Source organism: Rhinopithecus roxellana, chromosome 21 (assembly GCF_007565055.1).
Source record: "Rhinopithecus roxellana isolate Shanxi Qingling chromosome 21, ASM756505v1, whole genome shotgun sequence".
NCBI lineage: Eukaryota > Metazoa > Chordata > Mammalia > Primates > Cercopithecidae > Rhinopithecus > Rhinopithecus roxellana.
This window is the reverse complement of record NC_044569.1, coordinates 78026274-78047292: the sequence shown is the minus strand read 5'-3', so window position 1 is coordinate 78047292 and position 21019 is coordinate 78026274. Positions and strand designations below refer to the sequence as shown.

At 36.9% G+C, this 21019-nt stretch overlaps 1 protein-coding gene across 1 annotated transcript in view; it reads right to left on the bottom strand.

Moving 5' to 3' along the window:
* DSG3 (desmoglein 3) overlaps window positions 1-20173 on the bottom strand; it is a 29162-nt gene extending 8989 nt beyond the window's left edge. The window contains exons 1-11 of the mRNA XM_010380843.2: window positions 20002-20173; window positions 11038-11073; window positions 10396-10527; window positions 9033-9188; window positions 8455-8599; window positions 7634-7800; window positions 6687-6815; window positions 6233-6418; window positions 3175-3446; window positions 2073-2212; window positions 701-925 (exon numbers count right to left, since the gene is read on the bottom strand). Coding sequence (XP_010379145.1) covers window positions 701-925; window positions 2073-2212; window positions 3175-3446; window positions 6233-6418; window positions 6687-6815; window positions 7634-7800; window positions 8455-8599; window positions 9033-9188; window positions 10396-10527; window positions 11038-11073; window positions 20002-20049 — 1636 coding nt within the window. The 5' untranslated portion in view covers window positions 20050-20173. The remainder of the gene's footprint in view (window positions 1-700; window positions 926-2072; window positions 2213-3174; window positions 3447-6232; window positions 6419-6686; window positions 6816-7633; window positions 7801-8454; window positions 8600-9032; window positions 9189-10395; window positions 10528-11037; window positions 11074-20001) is intronic.
* Window positions 20174-21019: the final 846 nt, after the last annotated feature.

Here is a 21019-nt window from a genome sequence, read left to right as displayed (position 1 = left end):
ACTTCTTCATGCTACATGTCTGCTCATAGACTGCTCCATTAGAACAAGTTTATGTATTTAGTATTTCGAAATCTAAACAGCTTTGTGATAAATAGATATCTGACTTTTTTTTTTTTTTGAGATGGAGTTTTTACTCTTGTTGCTCAGGCTGGAGTACAGTGGCATGATCTCAGCTCACTTCTGCCTCCTGGGTTCAAGTGATTCTCCTGCCTCAGTCTCCTGAGTAGCTGGGATTACACACATGCGCCACCACACCTAGCTAATTTTGTATTTTTAGTAGAAATGGGGTTTCACCATGTTGGCCAGGCTGGTCTCGAACTCCTGACCTCAGGTGATCCTCTCACCTTGGCCTCCCAAAGTACTAGGATTACAGGCATGAGCCACGTGCCCCATCTAGATGCCCGACTCTAATCTTTTTTTTGAGTGCACTAAGGAAGTAGAAACAAACAGATTTAAAATGTTAAAATATCAAATGAACCCTAAAAAGGATTCAAAATAAAATATTGAATGGTGCTAACAGCATATCATTCCTTTTCTCTTCTGAAAAGAGAAATAATTCACAAGGCTACAACCACATCTTCATTGCAAAGAATTTTTCAAGTTACTTTTGGAAGGACCTGCTCTTAAATGATCTTCCTTATCCTTCTGGAAATATAAAGGAGCAGTTTGCATTTGTAGAAGCAACTTTACTGTTACTCACCATTGAGGGTTGTGATACTCCATATGACAGGCAACTTCACAGGTTGATCTTCCAGTGCAAATGTATAGGGGCCGGTGTATCTATTATTCAGTGTTCTAGCGGAGACAACCACGGAAGGTGAAGAACTGCAAATCTCATCTTTATCGAGGACAGCTGTTGGACAATTGTCACTGAAACTGGGTACTCTAACATACACTGTGCCTGTAGAAGTTCTACCCGTGTATTCTGTAAGAACAACGTTTTAGAGTTAAAGAAATGTATAGAACAAAGTTGTAAAAAAAAGGAGAATCTTTACATTTCTCTTTTCTGCAGCCAACTTAGTGTGTCTTCTCATGAAATGCTATATTATCCTCAGAAGTAAAAAAAGTCATCCTATTTCCGCATCTTGTAAAAAGCAAATTGAAATTTACCTAACAGGCTGATGTCTCCAATTATAATTAATTGAAAAACAATATAACATACTTGAACCCAAGACCGGTAAGATGATGAATTCACTAATTTCAAATGAAATCAGCACAAAAATAATAACTTTCTTAAATGTGTTGATTTCACTTGTAATCAATGTGTGAAAGGTTTTTGCTTCTAAAGCACACATTTTTTATTTGGAATAAAATATTATTATATATTTTTAATACTGAAGATATAAAAGTTTATTAAATAAAAATTTTAAATGCTGAAAATAAAATATAATGAAATAAAAATCTCTCTGTGGGGGCATTATGAGTCATTTCTGTTGTTACCCTTACTACTTTTTTTCCTGTTTTCCCAAATGGAAATATTTTTGATATTTATTTTTTTGGGGGGCTATGTTTTTTATTACCTTCAACATAAATTATTTTTATACCTGGGGAAACACATATACTCAATGAATATTATTTTAAAACATTCTAGAAGAGGAAATTGTATTGTTCAATGATAAAAGTACATGAGGTCTCTATAGGTACCTCACTAAAGCACCTCACATTCAAGTTGAGCTTCCCTGATGTTTTTTGTCTATGAATCCTCACCCATCCCCTCAAACCCAGGGATTTCTGTTGGTCAAAACATTTCTGCTTCAACTACTGCAAACCATAGGGACCTAACACAGAATTCACTGGTTCAAACTCTACTGAGAAGTTGGAACTCTTAGTTTTCTCTCCTAGATTCAGTTGCCTCAGACTTGAGGCCCAATGCTCCTAAGATAATTCTCTCTCTAGTGGTAAAGATAATTCTCTCTCTCTAGTGGTAAAGATAATTCTCTCTCTCTAGTGGTAAAGATAATTCTCTCTCTCTAGTGGTAAAGATAATATGTTGAATAATCATAATCATCTATGCATAGAGAAACATCAATTACAATAACATTTCTCTAAAATGATTCAAATAGTTTTCTTACCGTCTATGGCCAGAACCTCAGCTGTGATTGTTTGGTTAACTATGAAAGTGGAATCTCGGTCCACATTTTTGACAAATTTGATTTCAGCAGTTTTTGAATCAATCATTAGGTAACCACCATTGTTACGTCCCATGACATACCTGTTTCATAATATAAAAAAAAAAATAGTTTTCTTTCAAATGTGGAATGTTACATATTTAATGAAAATGACTCATTTTATATTTAGTATATTCATATTTAATATATGTTGACATGGAAATATGCTTTTATAAAAAGCAGCAGAAAATTAACATAGCATGGATGAGCCATATTTCATAATTCTTTTTTTTGAGACAGAGTTTTGCTCTTGTTGCCCAGGCTGGAGTGCAATGGTATGATCTCAGCTCACCACAACCTCTGCCTCCTGAGTTCAAATGATTCTGCTGCCTCAGCCTCCCGAGTAGCTGGGATTACAGGCGTGCACCACCATGCACAGCTATTTTTGTATTTGTAGTAGGGATGGGGTCTCTTCATGTTGGTCAGGCAGGTCTCGAACTCCTGACCTCAGGTGATCCATCCACCTCGGCCTCCCAAAGTGCTGGGATTACAGGTGTGAGCCACTGTGCCAGGCCCATATTTCATAATTCTTAAGCATATATTAGCTGAGTTTTCCAACTCTGCTGTGCACAATAAAATAAAATACCTGTGTCCTTGCTCCACATAATATAGCAATTATTTTGCATGGTGCCGTTATATTTTAGGCATATATGTCTTTGTATGTGCTGTTTTATATGATTAAAACGTGTTCTCATGGTGCACTTCTACTCCTTTGTAAGGCTCAACTGTAAGTTTCCATGATACATGTTCCCCATTTCTGTTGATAGGCTAAGGCATTCTTCTCTTGGTTTCCACTGTAACTTATGCTTACGTTATCTTTGCTTCCAGTACAGTTAGATGATCACCTAATGATTTAGCTAAATGTTACTTCTTGAGTTACCCAGTTTCTTGTTTTTATCAATGTCATATCTCTATTCTTGGTACATAATAGTTTGTGTGTTATGTTGTGATAGCTTATAGATTAAAACCTCATCAAGAAATAAGATATAAATAAAAATAGTCTTACTTGACATTTGAGGCAGCTTTGCGAGTGTCCTCATCGATGGCTTGATATGTTCCCAGGATATAATCCACCAATTTGTTGCTACTTATGCCTTTTTGCACAGCAAATGTCTTGGACTCAGGACGGAATGCTATGCCTTCTCTTACATTTATTACCTCAATTGTGACTGGGGTTGACTGAACTCGGTATCGAGAGATTACTGATTGGTGAAATTCAGCTTTGTTTTTGACAGCAATACTAAATTTCATGCTTTGTAGTTGTTCATAATCTAGAGCCTGGAGAAAAAATAGAATTAGAAGGCAGTTTCACAAAAACATACTCCCGCAAACCCGGTAGATGATGACAGCACACTATGCAAGATGCTGTGAATGAATTCTTTTGTTTTTAAATACCAAAACAGCCTCAGAAATTATTGTAATGTTGAGATAGAGAAAGATTTAGGATTCTTAACTCATGAGACCTCAGTTTGGTACTGATATTTACAAAGCAGGGTACCTCTTTCAGATCAGCGAGACACCATCATAGTCTCTTTAGGCTCTGAGGTGCAGTGGAAAGAACCCCAAGTTTGCTATGGTAACATGATTTGAATCCTGGTTCTGCTGCTTAATGCTGTGTGACTCAGAGAACAATGTTTGGTTTCTCTGATCCTCACCTCTCCACTTCTGCAAAAAAAGCCTTACCTCATCAGGATGTAGTGAGGACTGAACAAATCAAGCCCCCAATACATTCTTATAACTGGCAGTTATGGTCATTTGCAGAATCTTCATTGGATTTATGTGCAATGGTGTCTTTCCTGACTTTAAAAATTCCTAGGTGGGAAAGGCAAACTATTTTCACAGTCTTGGTTGGCAAATAGGCCCCTGCAAAGCAGTGAGTGGGTGGCCCAGCAACTCTTTGTAGACCCATTTTCAGAAGGTCTTGCATGATAGCCATTTGTTTGATCCCCTTATTGAGGTGGCCCAAATCAAGGCCTGAGGAATCCCAGGATAACTTTTCTTCATTCACTAGTACATTTTTTTTTGAGAGTGATGAGATGAGAAAATGCTCATATTGGTTACACCTGTATATCACTAAAAGTGATTCAAGTAAGAGATCTGGATTTAAGTTTTAACTTTGCAATGACTGACTTTGTGTGCTGAAGCATTTTCCAGTGAAGCAGAAGAGAAAGATGTCTAAACAGGGAACTATAATACAAGGGGGTAAGAGGCAAAAGAGATTATAGGGTCTGTGTGTGAAAGCAAAGGAATGATTCTACTTAGGAGAGCTATGAAGGGTTCCTGAGAGGTAATCATCTAAGCTGGGTATTGAAGGATGCCGGGAAATTACCCAGGCATAGGTGAAAGCAGTTGCAGGCTGAATACAGATGGCAAATCGCCTTGTGAATTTCATCTTAAAGGGCTAGCAGCTAGCAACGCTGGCTGACTGTAGAGTCACCTGAGGAGCCTTAAGGACCCACTGCTGCCTGGGCTTCTCCAATAGTTCCTACACCCTTACTGTCCGAGCAAAGTTGCAGGTGACTTGAGTTGGTAATTAGGGTTGAGGGCCAACTGCATAGCCAGTGTAGAGCTAGGGATGGTTTTAAAGAAAAGAGTAAGGGATCCAAACTGTTTTTAAGAAAAATGTGGTGGCGAACTGGTAAGAACGAGTAGAACAAAGTCAGTAGAGACAAGAGGTAGGGATATCTATTAGGAGGGACTGCAATCGTCTAAGAGAAGAGAGGCAAAGCCAGTCCAGGACACAGGCAGTAAGAAGGTAGAGGAGGGTCAGATTTCAAAGACAATTTCTAAGGCTGTATGCTGTGAGGAAATGCCACGATTCAGGGGTAAGGGCCACGTTTCTAGTTTGGGACACTGAATGACACCAATACATGAGATAGAGAATAGCTCACTCCCAGGCATTGCTGGGAGTTTATAACAAAACCTTTTCAAGTGGGGATGGCTGTAGCACTTGTTCTGAAGAGTAGAGTAACAAAGGTCTGCATGTACAGCTTTCAGCAGCCCCTTGTTAAGGCATTATATGATCTGTCACTCAACTGGATTTAAGGTTTAAATAAGGATGCTCCCATGGAATCTAAAATGCTGTACCAAAGGCCAGGTGCAATGGCTCACGCCTGTAATCCCAGCATTTTGGGAGGCCGAGGTGGGTGGATCACTTGAGGTCAGGAGTTCAAGACCAGCCTGAACAATATGGTGAAACCTAATTTCTACTAAAACTATAAAAATTAGCTGGGCATGGTATCACACAATGTGGACCCAGCTACTCAGGAGGCTGAGGCGGGAGGATCACTGAAGCCTGGGAGGTGAAGGCTACGGAGAGACAAGATCACACCACTGTACTCTCGCTTGGGTGACAGAGTGAGACTTTGTCTCAAAAAAAAAAAAAAAAAAAAAGAAAAAACCCCAAAAACCCCAAAACCAACCAATCAACCAACCAAAAAAACCAAAATGCTGTACCAAGGAAGGGGCCCAGGTCACACTCTCAGATAAGGAGTCTGTCATAGCCAAGCATATTAAAAGCTTTACTCAATTATTTGTCTTTTATTCTGCAGATTTTGTTCATACATTCCCATTTTGTAGGAAGAGTAGCAATTTCTTCTCTACTGACTGTAGCTAATCCATTTAAAACAGATTGACAAATTGGCAAGCCATGATTCCACCTATTCTTATCTCGTCCTAACTTCAATCTAATTGTTGCGAATGAGATTAAGTCAAGAAATGTGTTTTGCTTTCTTGTGCTTAAAGTATGGACAGCCATAATATATTATTATGTGCTTAAAGTATACATAGTCACTCCCATAGCATATTAGTGTGTTTGTGTTTACTACAGAAAGTTCAATAGCTTGGAAAGAGTTCAAGATGTTAAGAGAGGTTGTCCTCAGGTTATGGGGCTCTATGGGGATTAAAAAAAATTCAATCTACTTCTATGTGTTTTCTATAATGAAGTGATATTAACAAATAAATACATTTTATCTGTAGAAATGATCGTTTTGGTTAATACATATATATATATATATATATATATATATTTTTTTTTTTACCAGTGAAGGGAAATCAGACCTTACCTTCACCACTTTCAGGATGCCTTCATTAGTTCTGGGATCAGTTTGTATTTCAAACCAATTTCCTTCATTCCCAGAGGTAAAGAAATATACTGCAAGCCAATTATCTGTGTACTCTTCATCCAAATCTGTTACTTGAAATCGAAGTAATTCAGAACTTAAGGTATTTTCTTCGATACGTGCTGAATACTGAAAAGGTGAGAAACAGAATTAAAGACTCAATGACAGGTTTTACACGAAGGGATTATGTTACTTCTAAATGGTAATCCTTATTTCTCAAATTCTGTATTTCCTTCTTCTGATTACCGAATTCTTTTATTTTTAAAAAAGCATATTTCTTTAAAGATAAGTGCAGAGAACTTAAATAAGAGTCAACAAACAGGCAAGTACTGAATTAGGATTTCAAAGTATTAAAATATATATATATAAATGATTCTTGAAGGAGCAATGGGTGTACCTGAGAGTCTCTAAACATTGGGAAGTTATCGTTGACATCTTTCACTTTAATACTACATTCACATTGAGTTGATAGTCCTTCTCCATCTTTGTCTGCACCACTCACAACCAGACGATAGCTGCTAGCTTGCTAAATTTGGGTAAAAAATAAAGAAAAATAATTAATCTCTAAGAATTATAATTGAAAACTACTTGATTCTTATGGTTAAGGAGGTGTAAATATTCAAGTTTATGTAGAAGACATTTGCGGGGCTCTGGATGGTTGGGTGGAGGTCTTTAAGGGGCTAGGGCAGGTTTTCTGTTTTTGTGAGCTTCTTACGGCAGGACAGTACTGTATGCTTAGAGCAAAAATGGGCAGTTAGTAGGGTGGGAATAATAAGCTCACTTACGGAGCTTCTCTGTTAGTCTATTGGGAAAGCCATTTGTACAAAAATAATATGGAGTCTGACAGGGTAGCCTGTGGTAGTGGAGATAGAAGGTGCTGGTGGTAAGTAATGAGGGAGATTGGAGAAGGAGATTCTTTAGTGCTCTGGAAGCAGGGATAAAATTAAAAGGAGTCAGGAGAAAAAGTGTGATATAAAAGAAGGTTTTATTCCAGACAGAAATTTCTCTCTTCATCTAAGACGCTTGCTTCTCCTCCATCACATGAGGAGTTAGTCGTAGTTCAATCTTTGTCCATGTATGTCTATGTCAATGCCTTCTTTCACCGCCCCTGTTTAACTACCATTGGTATGTTCAGGGTACAATTGATTCTGCAGGTGCCCAGTACACATCTCACCTCACCAGAATCACACTCAAAAATGCAAACAATTTCCCTAGATTAGCCCAGTTAGGTACTGAGAACCTCTTTTCTTTTTTTTATTTTCAGGTGAAATGGAGTCACCTCTCTTGGTTTTCTTATAATCAAACCCTTTATTCTTGAACGTTCCCCCAAGTGCTTTGCTGTACCTCTCGGTCAAGAGAATTGGTCAAAGTACGGACTTCCCCAGTGTTTCTGCTTAGAAGGAACATGGGTGTGCCTGCTGGTTCCTGAGAGACAATTTTGAAGGCAATTTTAGAATTCAAGTGGTTTGGTTCATCTGCATCTGTGGCATTTAGTATCATCACCAATGAGTCTAGGAATACAGGAAAATGTTTGTTAAAGAATATGTAACAATTGACATTATGTTTACTTTAAATATTCAAAACAAGTTCACATTGATGCTTATTTCTAAATATCCTAAAATCATCTATATGTTCAAAAAATTGCATATCACTTGTGATATCTCTTTCCGTCTCTCCCAACCAGGTAGAACTGCGCTTCCTACCATTAAAAACCCTTCAGTTCTCTCTAAGCCTTACCTTTGTTAAGATTGAGGCTATATTCTATCTCAATTTTCTCCCTTGACAGATTGTCATAACTCTCCCCTTTCCACAAACTATCCAAGTAATATGAGTGTGTCTCTGTCCCTTACAACCTAAAAGAGCCCAGCTGATGCATCCAGGCTACCCAAGGCTGCCTGTTTAGCTTTGGGACTGCCAAATGCTCATATAAATTGTATAATAAGATACTATTGACCTGATAACCAGACTATAACCTAGAAATACAATGATAGTAAATAATTAGCTCAAATACACATTTTAGAAAGGAAGACCCAGATTTATCTTAATGAATTTTATTTTTCAAAACAACTGATTAAGAGCATAAATTAGTTTATAAGAATGACATATTGTAGTGGTACTCATATTTGAAAGCAGACAAATTGAAAGTGGTATTGTAAAAGACTTACTTGAGGCACTATTTTCTTCAATTTCACCCATGAAAATTTGTTGTGAAAATACTGGAGGATTATCATTAATATCCAAAATTTTAACCGTTAGTATAAGTGGCTTCTCTACATCTAGTCCTTGAGCATTTAGAGCCCGACATGTGATCTAGGAACAGAGGGAAATGTGGATTATTACTCTGCAATCTTGGTTTTCATACTATTAAAACTTGTAGAAATAAGGCCTCTGTTGGCATATACATAAATTTTGTGCAAAGAATAAATGTTTCCCTAAAGGGTAGACAAAGTGGAAAAAGGTGCCTGCTCTGGGCGGACCAACTGGGCAAATTGCCCCTTCCACCAGGCTAATGCTGTGTCATGGCAAACTGAAGCACTTGGCATCCTAGATTTCAACCCTCACTCATGCACCCTCTGCTGTGTTCCCTCAGGCAAGGCTCTGTGGAGGGACTAATATCGTTATTTGCTGGTGGACTGATTCATGTACTGAACTCTCCTCTAAATTTACCAGTAGAAAAGTGTCACTTTCTAAAGCAATGGTATACAAGGAGAAGGGTAGCCCAATGTTGAGGACCCAAACTTACCAGGAAGCTTGGAGTTTCCTCTCGGTCAACTATAGCTGTTATGTTAATATCGCCAGTGTTTTTGTCAACAACAAAGATTCCAAAAGGCGGCTGATCAATTCCCACTCCAGATATTCGGTAGGTAATTTTCTGGGTTGCTTGGTAATCTGAAGTAATCTACAGCCCCAAATACCCAAAATGTTGAGGTGACCATTACTCAAGCCTTTCCCTCTCCACCCCCACTTCCATAGTCTAAAGTCATCTGTTTATTCGATTCACTCTTTTTGACATTGTGCCATTTACATTTTGCCTTGATAGATACTAGGAATATGAAATAAAATCAAACTGTTGCTTTTGACGACCAGCCTGAACCAATGTGTGCTAATCATTTTGGTGTTAGAATATTTGCACAGACTGTGGTCACATGATAGTGTTAAAACGTTAAAAGAAAGTCAAAGACATTTAATATTGACAAAGTTACTCCTGAAGGCTCCCTCTTTACCTGACAACATTAAAAAACAAAAGATATTTATTTAGTTTAGATCGGGGGAAGTGGAGAGACAAAAAGGGAAAGAGATCATATAGTAGAGTTAAAATATGTATTAAAATAATTTACTTTTTATTATGGTAATTTTAAAGCTTTTTAACATGAAAAACGTGAAATATATATAAAGTTAGAATAGTATAACAGGCCAGGCACGGTGGCTCACGCCTGTAATCCAAGCACTTTGGGAGGCCGAGGTGGGCAGATCATGAGGTCAGAAGTATGAGACCAGCCTGGCTAATATGGTGAAACCCCATCTCTACTAAAAATGCAGAAACAATTAGCTGGGTATGGTGGCACACGCCTGTAATCCCAACTACTCAGGAGGCCGAGGCAGGAGAATTGCTTGAACCCGAGAGGAGGAGGTTGCAGTAAGCCAAGATCACGCCACTGCACTCCAGCCGAGGCAGCAGAGTGACTCCATCTCGGAAAAAAAAAAAAAAAAGAATAGTATAATAAACCTGATACATCCTATTACTGAGCTTCAACAATTATCAATACATGGCCAATCCAAATAATCCAAATTTTGCCCCAACCACTTCTTTGTCTTATACATGCATTATTTTTCCTATTTGTTTGCTACACTCTGTATCCAAGTAAGCCTTCTACATTAAAATTGGTTAGTATGTCTCAATTCTTTTTCATAACCCTAGAAGCTACCTTCCTCTCTCTCTTTCTCTCATTATGATTATTATTGTACTATTTTGTTGAGGATACCAGTTCACTTGTTCTGTGGACTCCCCAGTCTTCATTTTGTTATTTGGAATTGCCATATTATTTTAATTTACACCTTATACATTTATTCTAAAAACTCATACTGCCCCTGTCGATATAACTTACCTTGGCAATTGGGTTTCTTTTTGAGTTATCTTCTCCTTCTCTGCAGGGTTTGGCAAATTTCACCCATTCACGTTTTTGCCTTCTTTTAGCTTGTTGCATAGTCATCTCTTCTTCGTCATATTGACCTTTCGTCTTATGTAAAAAGGGATTCCATTTGTTATGCAAATTAATGGTAATTTTTACTTAGAATATTGATTACAGACACCTAGGTTGAGGAACCCCCTATGTTTCAAGATCTCTAAGACTGTTAGGTGTCTAATTAGCTCTCCTTGATACTTTGTCAAGCAAGTGATAAATGTTAAATAACTAAAATAATTACAAAGCTATATGATTTTTAATATTAGCATTTAGTCATATTTTATATTTTCTTTTTATACTCCACAGTATCTTACTGGGCCCATAGGGTTTGACCAGTTGATTTGCTTAAGATAAGAAGAAAAGAATGCATGAAATAAATTATAATAATGACATTTATAGATGACTAGTTTTTAAATATTGTTGTCAGTTACTAGAATTTTAGTTCTATTTATTTTCACAATTACTGAATAATTTTAGATATTAACTATTTATTTCTCCTAAACACAATTTAATTTTTTAAACTAAACTATTATTTTAAGTACAAAAACCTTTTTCATACTTTACCTCTATTCGCAATTCTCCATGAACCAATATGACCACCTGCAGACATTTAAATAAAGTCAAATTAAATGTGAATTCTTCAAATAAGGAATTACATACAATGAATAATCCCGATTATTATATTCCATTGTTCATATTGTGATTTGTTTCTATTTCAAAAGAAGTAAGTTTCAAGAAACAATAATCAAAGGGTAAGTTCCTACTAGGAAAAGGAATATTACTGTCAATATAAACACATTTCACCAGTTTTTTAATTGACTACAGAATTTTGATGACATAAAGAAGAACCTACTGGACTTTGCAAAAACTATGCCTAATAGTCAGTTGCAGCAACCAGACAATTCTTACCTGGCTGCTTTGCATACAGTTCCCAGAAGCTATGAAAATCATCACTTTGGGAAACAGTGGTAAGCACCATTGTGAAATGCTTCAGAACGGGGCCACAGGGGATTATTAAAAACCATCAGCCACCCAACTGATTTGTAGGAAGGCGATCCTGTATTAGTCCTCTGCAATTACAGAACATTTTCTCTAATTGTACAAGTGAAAAGAATGGAATGGAACCAGTCTGGTTTAGAGAACAAAACATAAAAGACGAGGATCTGCTACTCCAGTCACAAACCCTGTTTACAGTGAGGCATGGATCTGTTCATCTCTGCTCTGTTACTTCACTTTAAATATTGAACTTAATTTTCAGATTGGTCCAAAAAAAATATTAAATGAGAGTAAAATGAAGCCATGTAAGCTAGGGTCTTCGCCTTCTCAAGAATATATGAGATGTTCATCTGCGTCATTTTTCATCTCTGTTCTGCCTGGCATGCATTACCTCTTTCTACTCCACCCACTTAAATATTGCTCATCCTTTCAGATCCATCAAGTTTCAACAACCTCCCTGAAACTGTCTTTACTGATGTCTCTTTTTCTGAGTTTGTGTAATACATATTCTGTACAATGAAATTTAGCCCATGATGGTTTACCACAGTTTATTATTTCTTGTTTTAGGAGCATGAAAAGAATTTCTGTGCTAAGCCAGGAGAATTGTAAACTTTCCAGTTCAGTGCTGTTAGTTTTTTTTTTTTTTTCTTGTAACCCTCACAGGTGCTTAACAAGTATTTGCTAATCCACTGATTATCTGATGAATCTGTAGAAAAATAATGGTGGAAAATCAGTTAAAAGGAAAAAAAAAACTAGAAGAGTAATAACAGTAGCTAATGTTTATTGTGTAGTTTTGGTATCAGCTGCTATTCCTAGAGTTTTATACTTATTGCCTCATGTAATACTTACAGCAGGCACCTGAAGGAGATTCTAGTATTATAATCCCTAGTATAAGGATGAAGAATTGGAGATGTGAGGCAATGAATACTTTGCCCTAGCTAGTAGCCATAACAGGATAGCAACCGCAGCAGCCTAACTCCAGAGCATGTACCTCTGGTACCTACTACTAAATTCTTTTTTTTGCTCTTTTTGCCCCAGCTGGAGTGCAATGGCACGATCTCAACTCACTGCAACTTCCGTCTACCGGGTTCAAGGGATTCTCCTGCCTCAGCCTCCCGAGTAACTGGGATTACAGGCGTGGGCACACCACCACACCTGGCTAATTTTGTGTCTTTAGTAGAGACGGGGTTTCACCATGTTGGCCAGGCTGGTCTCGAACTCCTGACCTCAGGTGATCCACCTGCCTTCGCCTCTCAAAGTGCTGGGATTACAGGTGTGAGCCAACTACTGCTAACTTCTAATGAAAGTTGTCATAAATAGAAAACAAACAAACAAACAAAAACTAATGGTACAAAGACAATTATATGACAGTCAATTTAGATTTCTATTTGGCCAAAGGCTGTGGTTGCTCCTGAAACAATGTAGATTTATTACATTGTTTATTTTCTGGGGTTATAATGAATAGACTAGTCTAAGTCTGAACCAAATGAGTAATTATGTCAGACATAAGAAGTCAGAACTCTTCCGTTCTAGACATTCCAGCTGAAACCTTGATTCCAAAGAATATGTGTTCAAATTTGTCATGGAAAAGAACCATTACTTGTGGTTATAACAAGTCTCAAAATGATTTTCCAATGTTGTTGCTCTTTTTTAAAGTAATACCTTGAGTTACTTGGTAGAAAAGACCACAGCAAGGGAGTAACTGCACAATTGCTTTCTCAGACAATAAGAACGACTCAGCTACACGTGAGAGGAGGGATGGGCCAGGCAGGCTCCCCTTTACAGGAAAACTGGAGAGTCATCCCGAAAATATGAATCATGCTTGGACTAGCCCCACAGAGAATGATTCTTCTAATAGACAATAAGGTACAATTTCTGTTTTCCTGGGAAGTAGGTGGCAGGAGACATTTCTGAATATTGCAATGATCTTTAGATTTTTAGAGGACATCACAGCCTCACGTTATTTTCAATAGTATTTTTTAAAAAACAAGTTACTTTAGTTAATTAATATTTATATAAGGGCTACTTGTTTTAGTTAATTTACTAATATAATAATTTTGGATATTTTAAAAACAATTTATGTGTTTTTATTTGTAAATCTGTTTCTTTTCATTGGCAAAATTGTATATATTTATCATGTACATGTTGTTTTGAGGTATGTATAAACGGTGGAATGACTAAATCAAGCTAATAAATGTTTACATAGTTTTCTGATGATTTGAATGAACTAAGTTGTCTCTTTTGGTGGCCTGGATTGGAAATACCAATGTGGAGTAAACCTCCCTTATTTTGAGAATTACTGTACTTTTGTTTCTTTTTTGTTTTCTGGTTATTTTGTAAATTTTAATTATATGATTTTTAAAGCATTGATACAGCCTTAATGCCTTGGTATAGATATGAGTTACAAATATTATCAAAAGCAAATCTAATTATTAAATTTAAAAAATATATGAAACAAAGCAATTTGATATCCATATGCTCTATTTGTTAATAAAAAGGTATATGGTTATATCATTAAGGTTCCTATTGAATATGGTATGTACACAATAAATATAATCTGAGGATATGGGTAGCTAGATTAAACAAAAAGCAACTATAATAGCACCCGCTCTTTAGTTTGGCTGAGATCTTGTTTAGGGTTACCTCATACTTTAGTGTGGCAGGGGACAGAACATAAGACTATGGATTAGATGCAGGGAACTCATCCCAGCCAGGTCTAGGGCCTGACTACACTTCTGATTTCTAGTATGGGGATTCTTGTGGAAATTTGTAGAATGAATTAAATAATTCAGATAAATCAGTCCAAATTTAAAACATGATTTTGTATTTATTGAACTTTTTTTGGAAAAATGTCATGAAATACGCACAGGTAAGTAATATCATTCATATTAGCATATTTCATAATATCTCACAGCTTTCTATATATGTTGAAATTTAAAATTTAAAAACCCTAAACATTGTGATAAACTTTGTGTTTATCAAGGCAAATTTCTTAATTGAACAAAGTTGATATATGTCTAATTACATGGAAACTATTTGTGAAGAATTCAATTTCCAATAACTGATTTTTAGAGTAAACTCAATTAATTTAGAAAGTTAAGCCTTGTATCATGACAGAATGCTAAGAAAAATAAATATCCTTGGATATTCTTAAATGCTCATTTGAAATGCTGTGTAGGCTGCAGTCAAGTATGATAATATAAAATTGGATACTGGATTCTGAATCACTGAATTTAAATCCAACTCTCAACCATGTACTAGCATATAACTTGAGAACATTCCTTAATCTTTCGGTTTCTTCATCTGTACAACAGGAATATTAATTTTACTTACCTTATAGGTTTGTTGTGAGGATTAAATAAATTAATTAGGTGTAAAGCACATAGGTGGGCCCTAGCCCATAGTAAGTTAGTTTTATTAAATTGACATTGCAATTTAATAAAATGTTAACCCAATTCTGTCACCAAACTTCAAAAAGAGGTATAAAAGAGCTGTTTTTTTTTAATTTTTATTTTTATATTTTTATTTTTATTATACTAAAAGAGCTGTTTTTGAGACAGAGTCTCGCTCAGTCACAAGGCTGGAGCGCAGTGGCATCACCTCAGCTCACTGCAAACTCCGCCTCCCAGGTTCAAGCGATTCTCCTTCCTCAGCCTCCCGAGTAGCTGAGACTACAGATGTGTGCCACCAAGTCCAGCTAATTTTTGTATTTTTAGTAGAGATGGGGCTTCACCATGTTGGCCAGGATGGTCTCAATCTCTTGACCTCGTGATCTGCCCACCTTGGCCTCCCAAAGTGCTGGGATTACAGGTGTGAGCCACCGCGCCCAGGCTAAAAGAGCCGTTTTTATATGAAGTGACCTGTTATTATTCATTATCAAGGTGCATAAGAATGTTCTCTTTCTCGGCCGGGCGCGGTGGCTCAAGCCTGTAATCCCAGCACTTTGGGAGGCCGAGGCGGGTGGATCACGAGGTCAGGAAATCAAGACCATCCTGGCTAACACGGTGAAACCCCGTCTCTACTAAAAAAATACAAAAAACTAGCCTGGCGAGGTGGCGGGCGCCTGTAGTCCCAGCTACTCGGGAGGCTGAGGCAGGAGAATGGCGTAAACCCGGGAGGCGGAGCTTGCAGTGAGCTGAGATCCGGCCACTGCACTCCAGCCTGGGCGACAGAGCGAGACTGTCTCAAAAAAAAAAAAAAAAAAAAAAAAAAAAAAAAAAAAGAATGTTCTCTTTCTTGACCATGAGAAAGAGAAAAGAAATAGTACTCCACTGTACAACTGTGTAGGTTGCTCCTTGAATAATGCCAGGGCACTGTTCACACTGTAGTTTATGTGAATGCAACTCCTGGAGTTGTGCAGTGTACAACCTAGCCAGCTGCACAGCAGCTCTCCAAGAAAAAGGTATATATTAGATAGATTCAAATATTCATCTTATGATTATGGATAGTAACCAATTGTCTATATAATTTTCTTATGATGAACTACTCAAGGCAAGGCCTCACCTTAGGCTACCAGATTGACTCTTAACTGGACAGAAAGAGCCAAAGGCTAAAAGGTTTGTGAGAAACCTCATGAGCACTGAGTGTTCTAGCTCCAGATGAAAACCGGTTTCAGGTATGAAGCAAGAGGGATTGCTAATTGGTAGAAGTAATTACATCTTTCCCGACTTCGGCCCAAGTAGGCAGGGCTGGAAGAACCACTTGGCAAGGTTATTCTGATTTTAGAATATTAACTTTTTGAGAGGTTCAGTAGGACATTTATTTTTCTATGTATTAGCAGTACTAGAAACTGGGTCAATCAGGAGAAGAAGAGATACCTCAGAGATTTTTCATTTTGTTATACATTTGGGCCATTTAGCCTAAAATTCTTTTTCTAAAGATTTTCTTTTTTAGATATTTTATAGAAAACAAAGTGGTTGAAGATAGTTGTGCTCTATTTAGAGCACTTGCTAACTCAAACTTGGTATTTAAACTACTTCTCTCTTTTTTTTCCTACCACCAACTTCTTTAAAAAAATTGCACTCTAAAAATCTTTAGATTTCAAACATCTCTATTAATTTTTAGTGAGGAAAGCTTTACCTAATATAGTAACATAAAGTTATATAGCAAATTGTTCAAATGCTCATAGAAGTGTTGGATGACAAACTGTTTTGAATTTGGTGGACTATGAAACACAATGGTTTCCTTTGAAAATAAATTTTTGTTTCAAAAGATTAAATCTCTGAAGATAAGCATTTTCAACCACGAGTCCTTTCCTCAAAAACGTTTATTTTACATTGCATAAAATGGATCAAACAAGCACAAGAAACTGATAAATATTACATTTTTTTCAACATAGACAGTTATTCCCCATGTCTTCTCCTCCCAAATACAGCTTTTATTTTTTCCTGTCAATTTAAAATTTGATGTGACCACTGTTTTTGATATACTCTTTAGCTGAAGACAAATGTAGGCCCTTTCTTGGTTTGGTAACACTGGTATCCATGGTTATTTAAGATAGTAAGACACAATATGAAGAAGATATCAAGAATTACTCCACTACGAAAAATAGTACAAGTGATAAAAATTAGAGGGTACAAACCACTTCATCTTTCTCACAGCACTTTTAAATTGTTTTGCATGCACCGCTGCTTTGTTCTCACTATGGCCATTTTCATTAGGCAGGGGGTGGGGTATGATTCTTATTTGACAGTTGAGGAAACAAAGCCTGTAGTGAGTCAGTGGCATAGCCAGAGATTTAAGTCTATGACTTTGCTATTATTTCTCACTGTTCTAGGCAACCCATGTATGGATGGTGGATTATTACAAAACCTTTAAACACCTCTGCCAACTTTCAGACCCCACCTGCAACAACAAAAGATGAGCATTTCCACCTGAGAATGCTTTAGAAAACATTGCTTTCCCCCCCACCATAACCACATTGTTTTAAAACTCTGGGTGGCTCCCCACTTGTAAAAGGTTTCCATGAGCCTTCACAGAAGGCACCTTTCAATCTGACCCTCAGCTGCCTTTCCAATTCATGTCCAGATTCTCCAAAGCAAACTGTCATTCTAGTCAAACCGGTGTGTCCATTTCCCCTAGGCAAATGTCCTAACTGTGCCTGCCTTTGATTATACTCTTCTGACAACCCACGAGATCTCCTTTTGGCCTGCGCATCTATACTTATCCCAAATCAACTCAAATTTCACTGAATCCATAAGGACTTGATTGCCTCACTCCTGACTGACCCTGCCTTCTATCAATAGCATTAATAGTAGACCAGTACTGTCCAATAGAAAGATAAGAATCACAAATGTGAGCCACATATAATTTAAAAATTTAGTCACATTTAAAACATTTTTAAAAGGTGAAATGCACTTTAACAATATATCTAATTTAATCTAATACATGTAAAATACTACCATTTCAACATGTAATCAACATAAAAAGTTACTAATGATATATTTTACATTCTTTTGTTCATTCAAAGTCTTCTTCCAATTATGATGTATATTTTATGTTAAACAGCACACCTCAATTCAGACCAACCACATTTCAAGTGGTTTAAAACCACATGTGGCTAGTGGACCATATTGGACAGAGTAGGTCGAGACCACTCAGTTGAACAATTATGTATGAAGTGATATTGTTGTTTAAATAGAGTGTGTGTGTATGTAAAATTTTCCTGAGTGGAACCAAATGTATGTCATTTCATAGTTTCCTTTATGACTAGAATTATAGGGACATTATGGGGGAGGTTTATTGTTTAGAGAGGGTTCATTAAATCATTCATTTATTCATTCTTCAAACAATTGCATGTCCACTCTAAGATAGATATAATAAGCATTGGGAATATAAAAATAAAAATTAGCCTCAATATAAGGATGTCACAGTCACTCCAGAATCAGAGGGGTAAGTGAGAGTGGCCTATATGTCAAAGCAGAAAAAAAAGAGGCCTCCTTAGCTTGTGGTGGCCCAATCCTATGTCCTCATGGCAACACTATCCTGACAGCCCATGCTGCATGGCCCCTAACTTCCCAAGCTTTGCCATTGGCTTGGACATAGGGGTTATCAGACTACCTGGAGTTCAGCTCCGACATTTCCCATCTGGAAAGGTGGGAAAGTCATACAACTGTCACATTTCTCTTGAACAACATCCTCCTTTCAAATAAACTCATCAGGTACTGAAAACAGTTACATAGTTGTAATAGAAATAGAATTTTAGAGGCTGGGTGCAGAGGCTCACACTTGTAATCCCAGCATTTTGGGAGGCCGAGGTGGGTGGATCCATTGAGGCCATGAGTTTGGGACTAGACTGGTCAACATGGCAAAACCCCATCTCTACTAAAAATACAAACAAATTAGCTGGTTGTGGTGGTGCACACCTGTAATCTCAGCTACTCAGGAGGCTGAGGCACGAGAATAGCTTGAACCCTGGAGGCGGAGGTTGTAGTGAGCTGAGATCACACCACTGCACTCCAGCCTGGGTGACAGAGCCAGACCTTGTCTCAAAAAATAAATAAATAAATAAATAAAATAATAATAATAATAATAATCATCTCAGGGAGAGCTAAGAAAGTCCTTTCTTGAGATCTATCTCCGTGTGACTTCTTGAAGTCCATTTATCTCAATGTTTTTAGATGAAGAAATGAGGTAAATTGATGCCTAGGCCAACCCAGCTTATCATGGAAACCATTACAATTAGCATTAGAAATTGTTTTGATGTTCATTTTTAAGGTGTGTTTAACTACTTTAATATCTCCATATAACAGATAATATTGTGACTTTTTTTTTTTTTTTTGCTATAAGAACACAGTTAAGGAGTAAGTTAAACTGTAACATCCAGGTTTTAAACAGTCTGTAACATTCCGTTTCTCTTTTAGATAATACTATGTACAACTTTATCAATCAACAGAAGTATTTCTCTTCTGAAAAAATGGCTTTAAAATGTTCTATGTCTTTAAAATGTTCTATGTCTTTACCCCCACTCCCAAAGGCTGACATTTTCTTTTGGCACATAATAGCTAAACATAAATACTTACTTAATAATCCTCCCAACTTCTCTAGAGTCAAACACTGCTTTGATTTTAATTCTGCGATTTTTTACTTTTAAAAGCATGTCAGGTATCAAGCCCAGGCGTGTAGAGTTCTTAGCTATATGCTAAGAGACATGTAATCTTGGAAAATAGAAGTGGCTCCTGTGTTCTTGTTTGTGGGTTAGAAAAGCTAATAAAAGCATAACTTTAAAGAAAGTGAAAATGTTGTGGAAAATGCAACCTGTGATTAAGATTACTTAATTCATTAACTAAAAAGAAATTCCAAATGGTTTTTAAAACTCATTTCTTTCCGGTTTATTTTTCTATGTAAAATATAACATAAACAGAAAACAACAAAAGAAGGAAATTGGTAATCTTCACAATTTCATTTTAAAGTGTGGATTTGCACCGCACTCCTTTTAGAACTTATAATAAAGATTGAGCAATCAAATATAACATTCTTTAACAAGAGATGAAGCAGGGAAGTTTGTGATTATTAGGAAAATACAGGACTTACCATGAAGATGGCCAGAGCCCCTGTGGTTCTGGGCAAGAGCCCCATCATTGTCTCCGATTTCCCTGGTGAACAAGTCCAAGTGAGCCGCTGCTTCTATCCTGCCAGCCGTCTGCAGATGATGGCTAAGAAAAGCCCTCGCTGGCGTCTCGTCTCTGCTGCCTTCCGAAGGAGTCTACAGATGGTCTGTTATGCGGTCCCTCCCCACCCTAAACCAAGGGTAGGTCTCACCAGAAACGCTTGCATCACCTTTGCTCCCAGGTAAAAACTTAGCCACACCTCAATTCCTAAAGCAATGAAATCCTTTGTTGGAAGCTGAAAGAAAAGTTCACAGGCTAAAGACAAAGTTTAATAGGAAGGTACCAGATGAATAGTAAATTAATCATGATGTGGAAGTGCAAAAGCTAGTCCGGACTACTCTTTGTCAGTGTTGATGTCTTATGGCTGAATCTAGTTGACTATGGTTACAATGAAAACCGAAAAGCAAAGCAAAACATACAAAATCCCCCCAAATCTAACTTGTAAAAGAGCATTTATTTTCAGCCTGAGTATGTGTGGGTAGATCTAAAGTTAAGCAAAATGTAGATGCTAAGAAATGATATATTTTATTGAAAGGCACTAAAAATATGAAGAAAAGAAAAACATCCCATAAGCAACTATGAATGTAGGCTTTGAATAAAAAAAAAAGAAATAAAGTTGAACAGTTATATGGTGCTTTGCATATTTGAAATATATAAATAATGCATTGCAAAATTACTCCATTAATATTCAAATGACATCTTTTATACTCTATTTCTTTTCATTTATAACTTTCAAAAAAGCCCAGATTGCCTAATAAGATACATTATCTTGGTGCTCTTTTCATTACTAAAGACATTTTCCCCCTTATGGTGAACCTGCTTGCTGTTACATAGTCGGAGGTGCTTAAATATTTCGACTCTAACCCAAGATAAAGCAGAGGGGAAAAATTACCAGCCCCATTTTAGCTACTTTGCTTATAACATTAGAATTTAAAGTACTT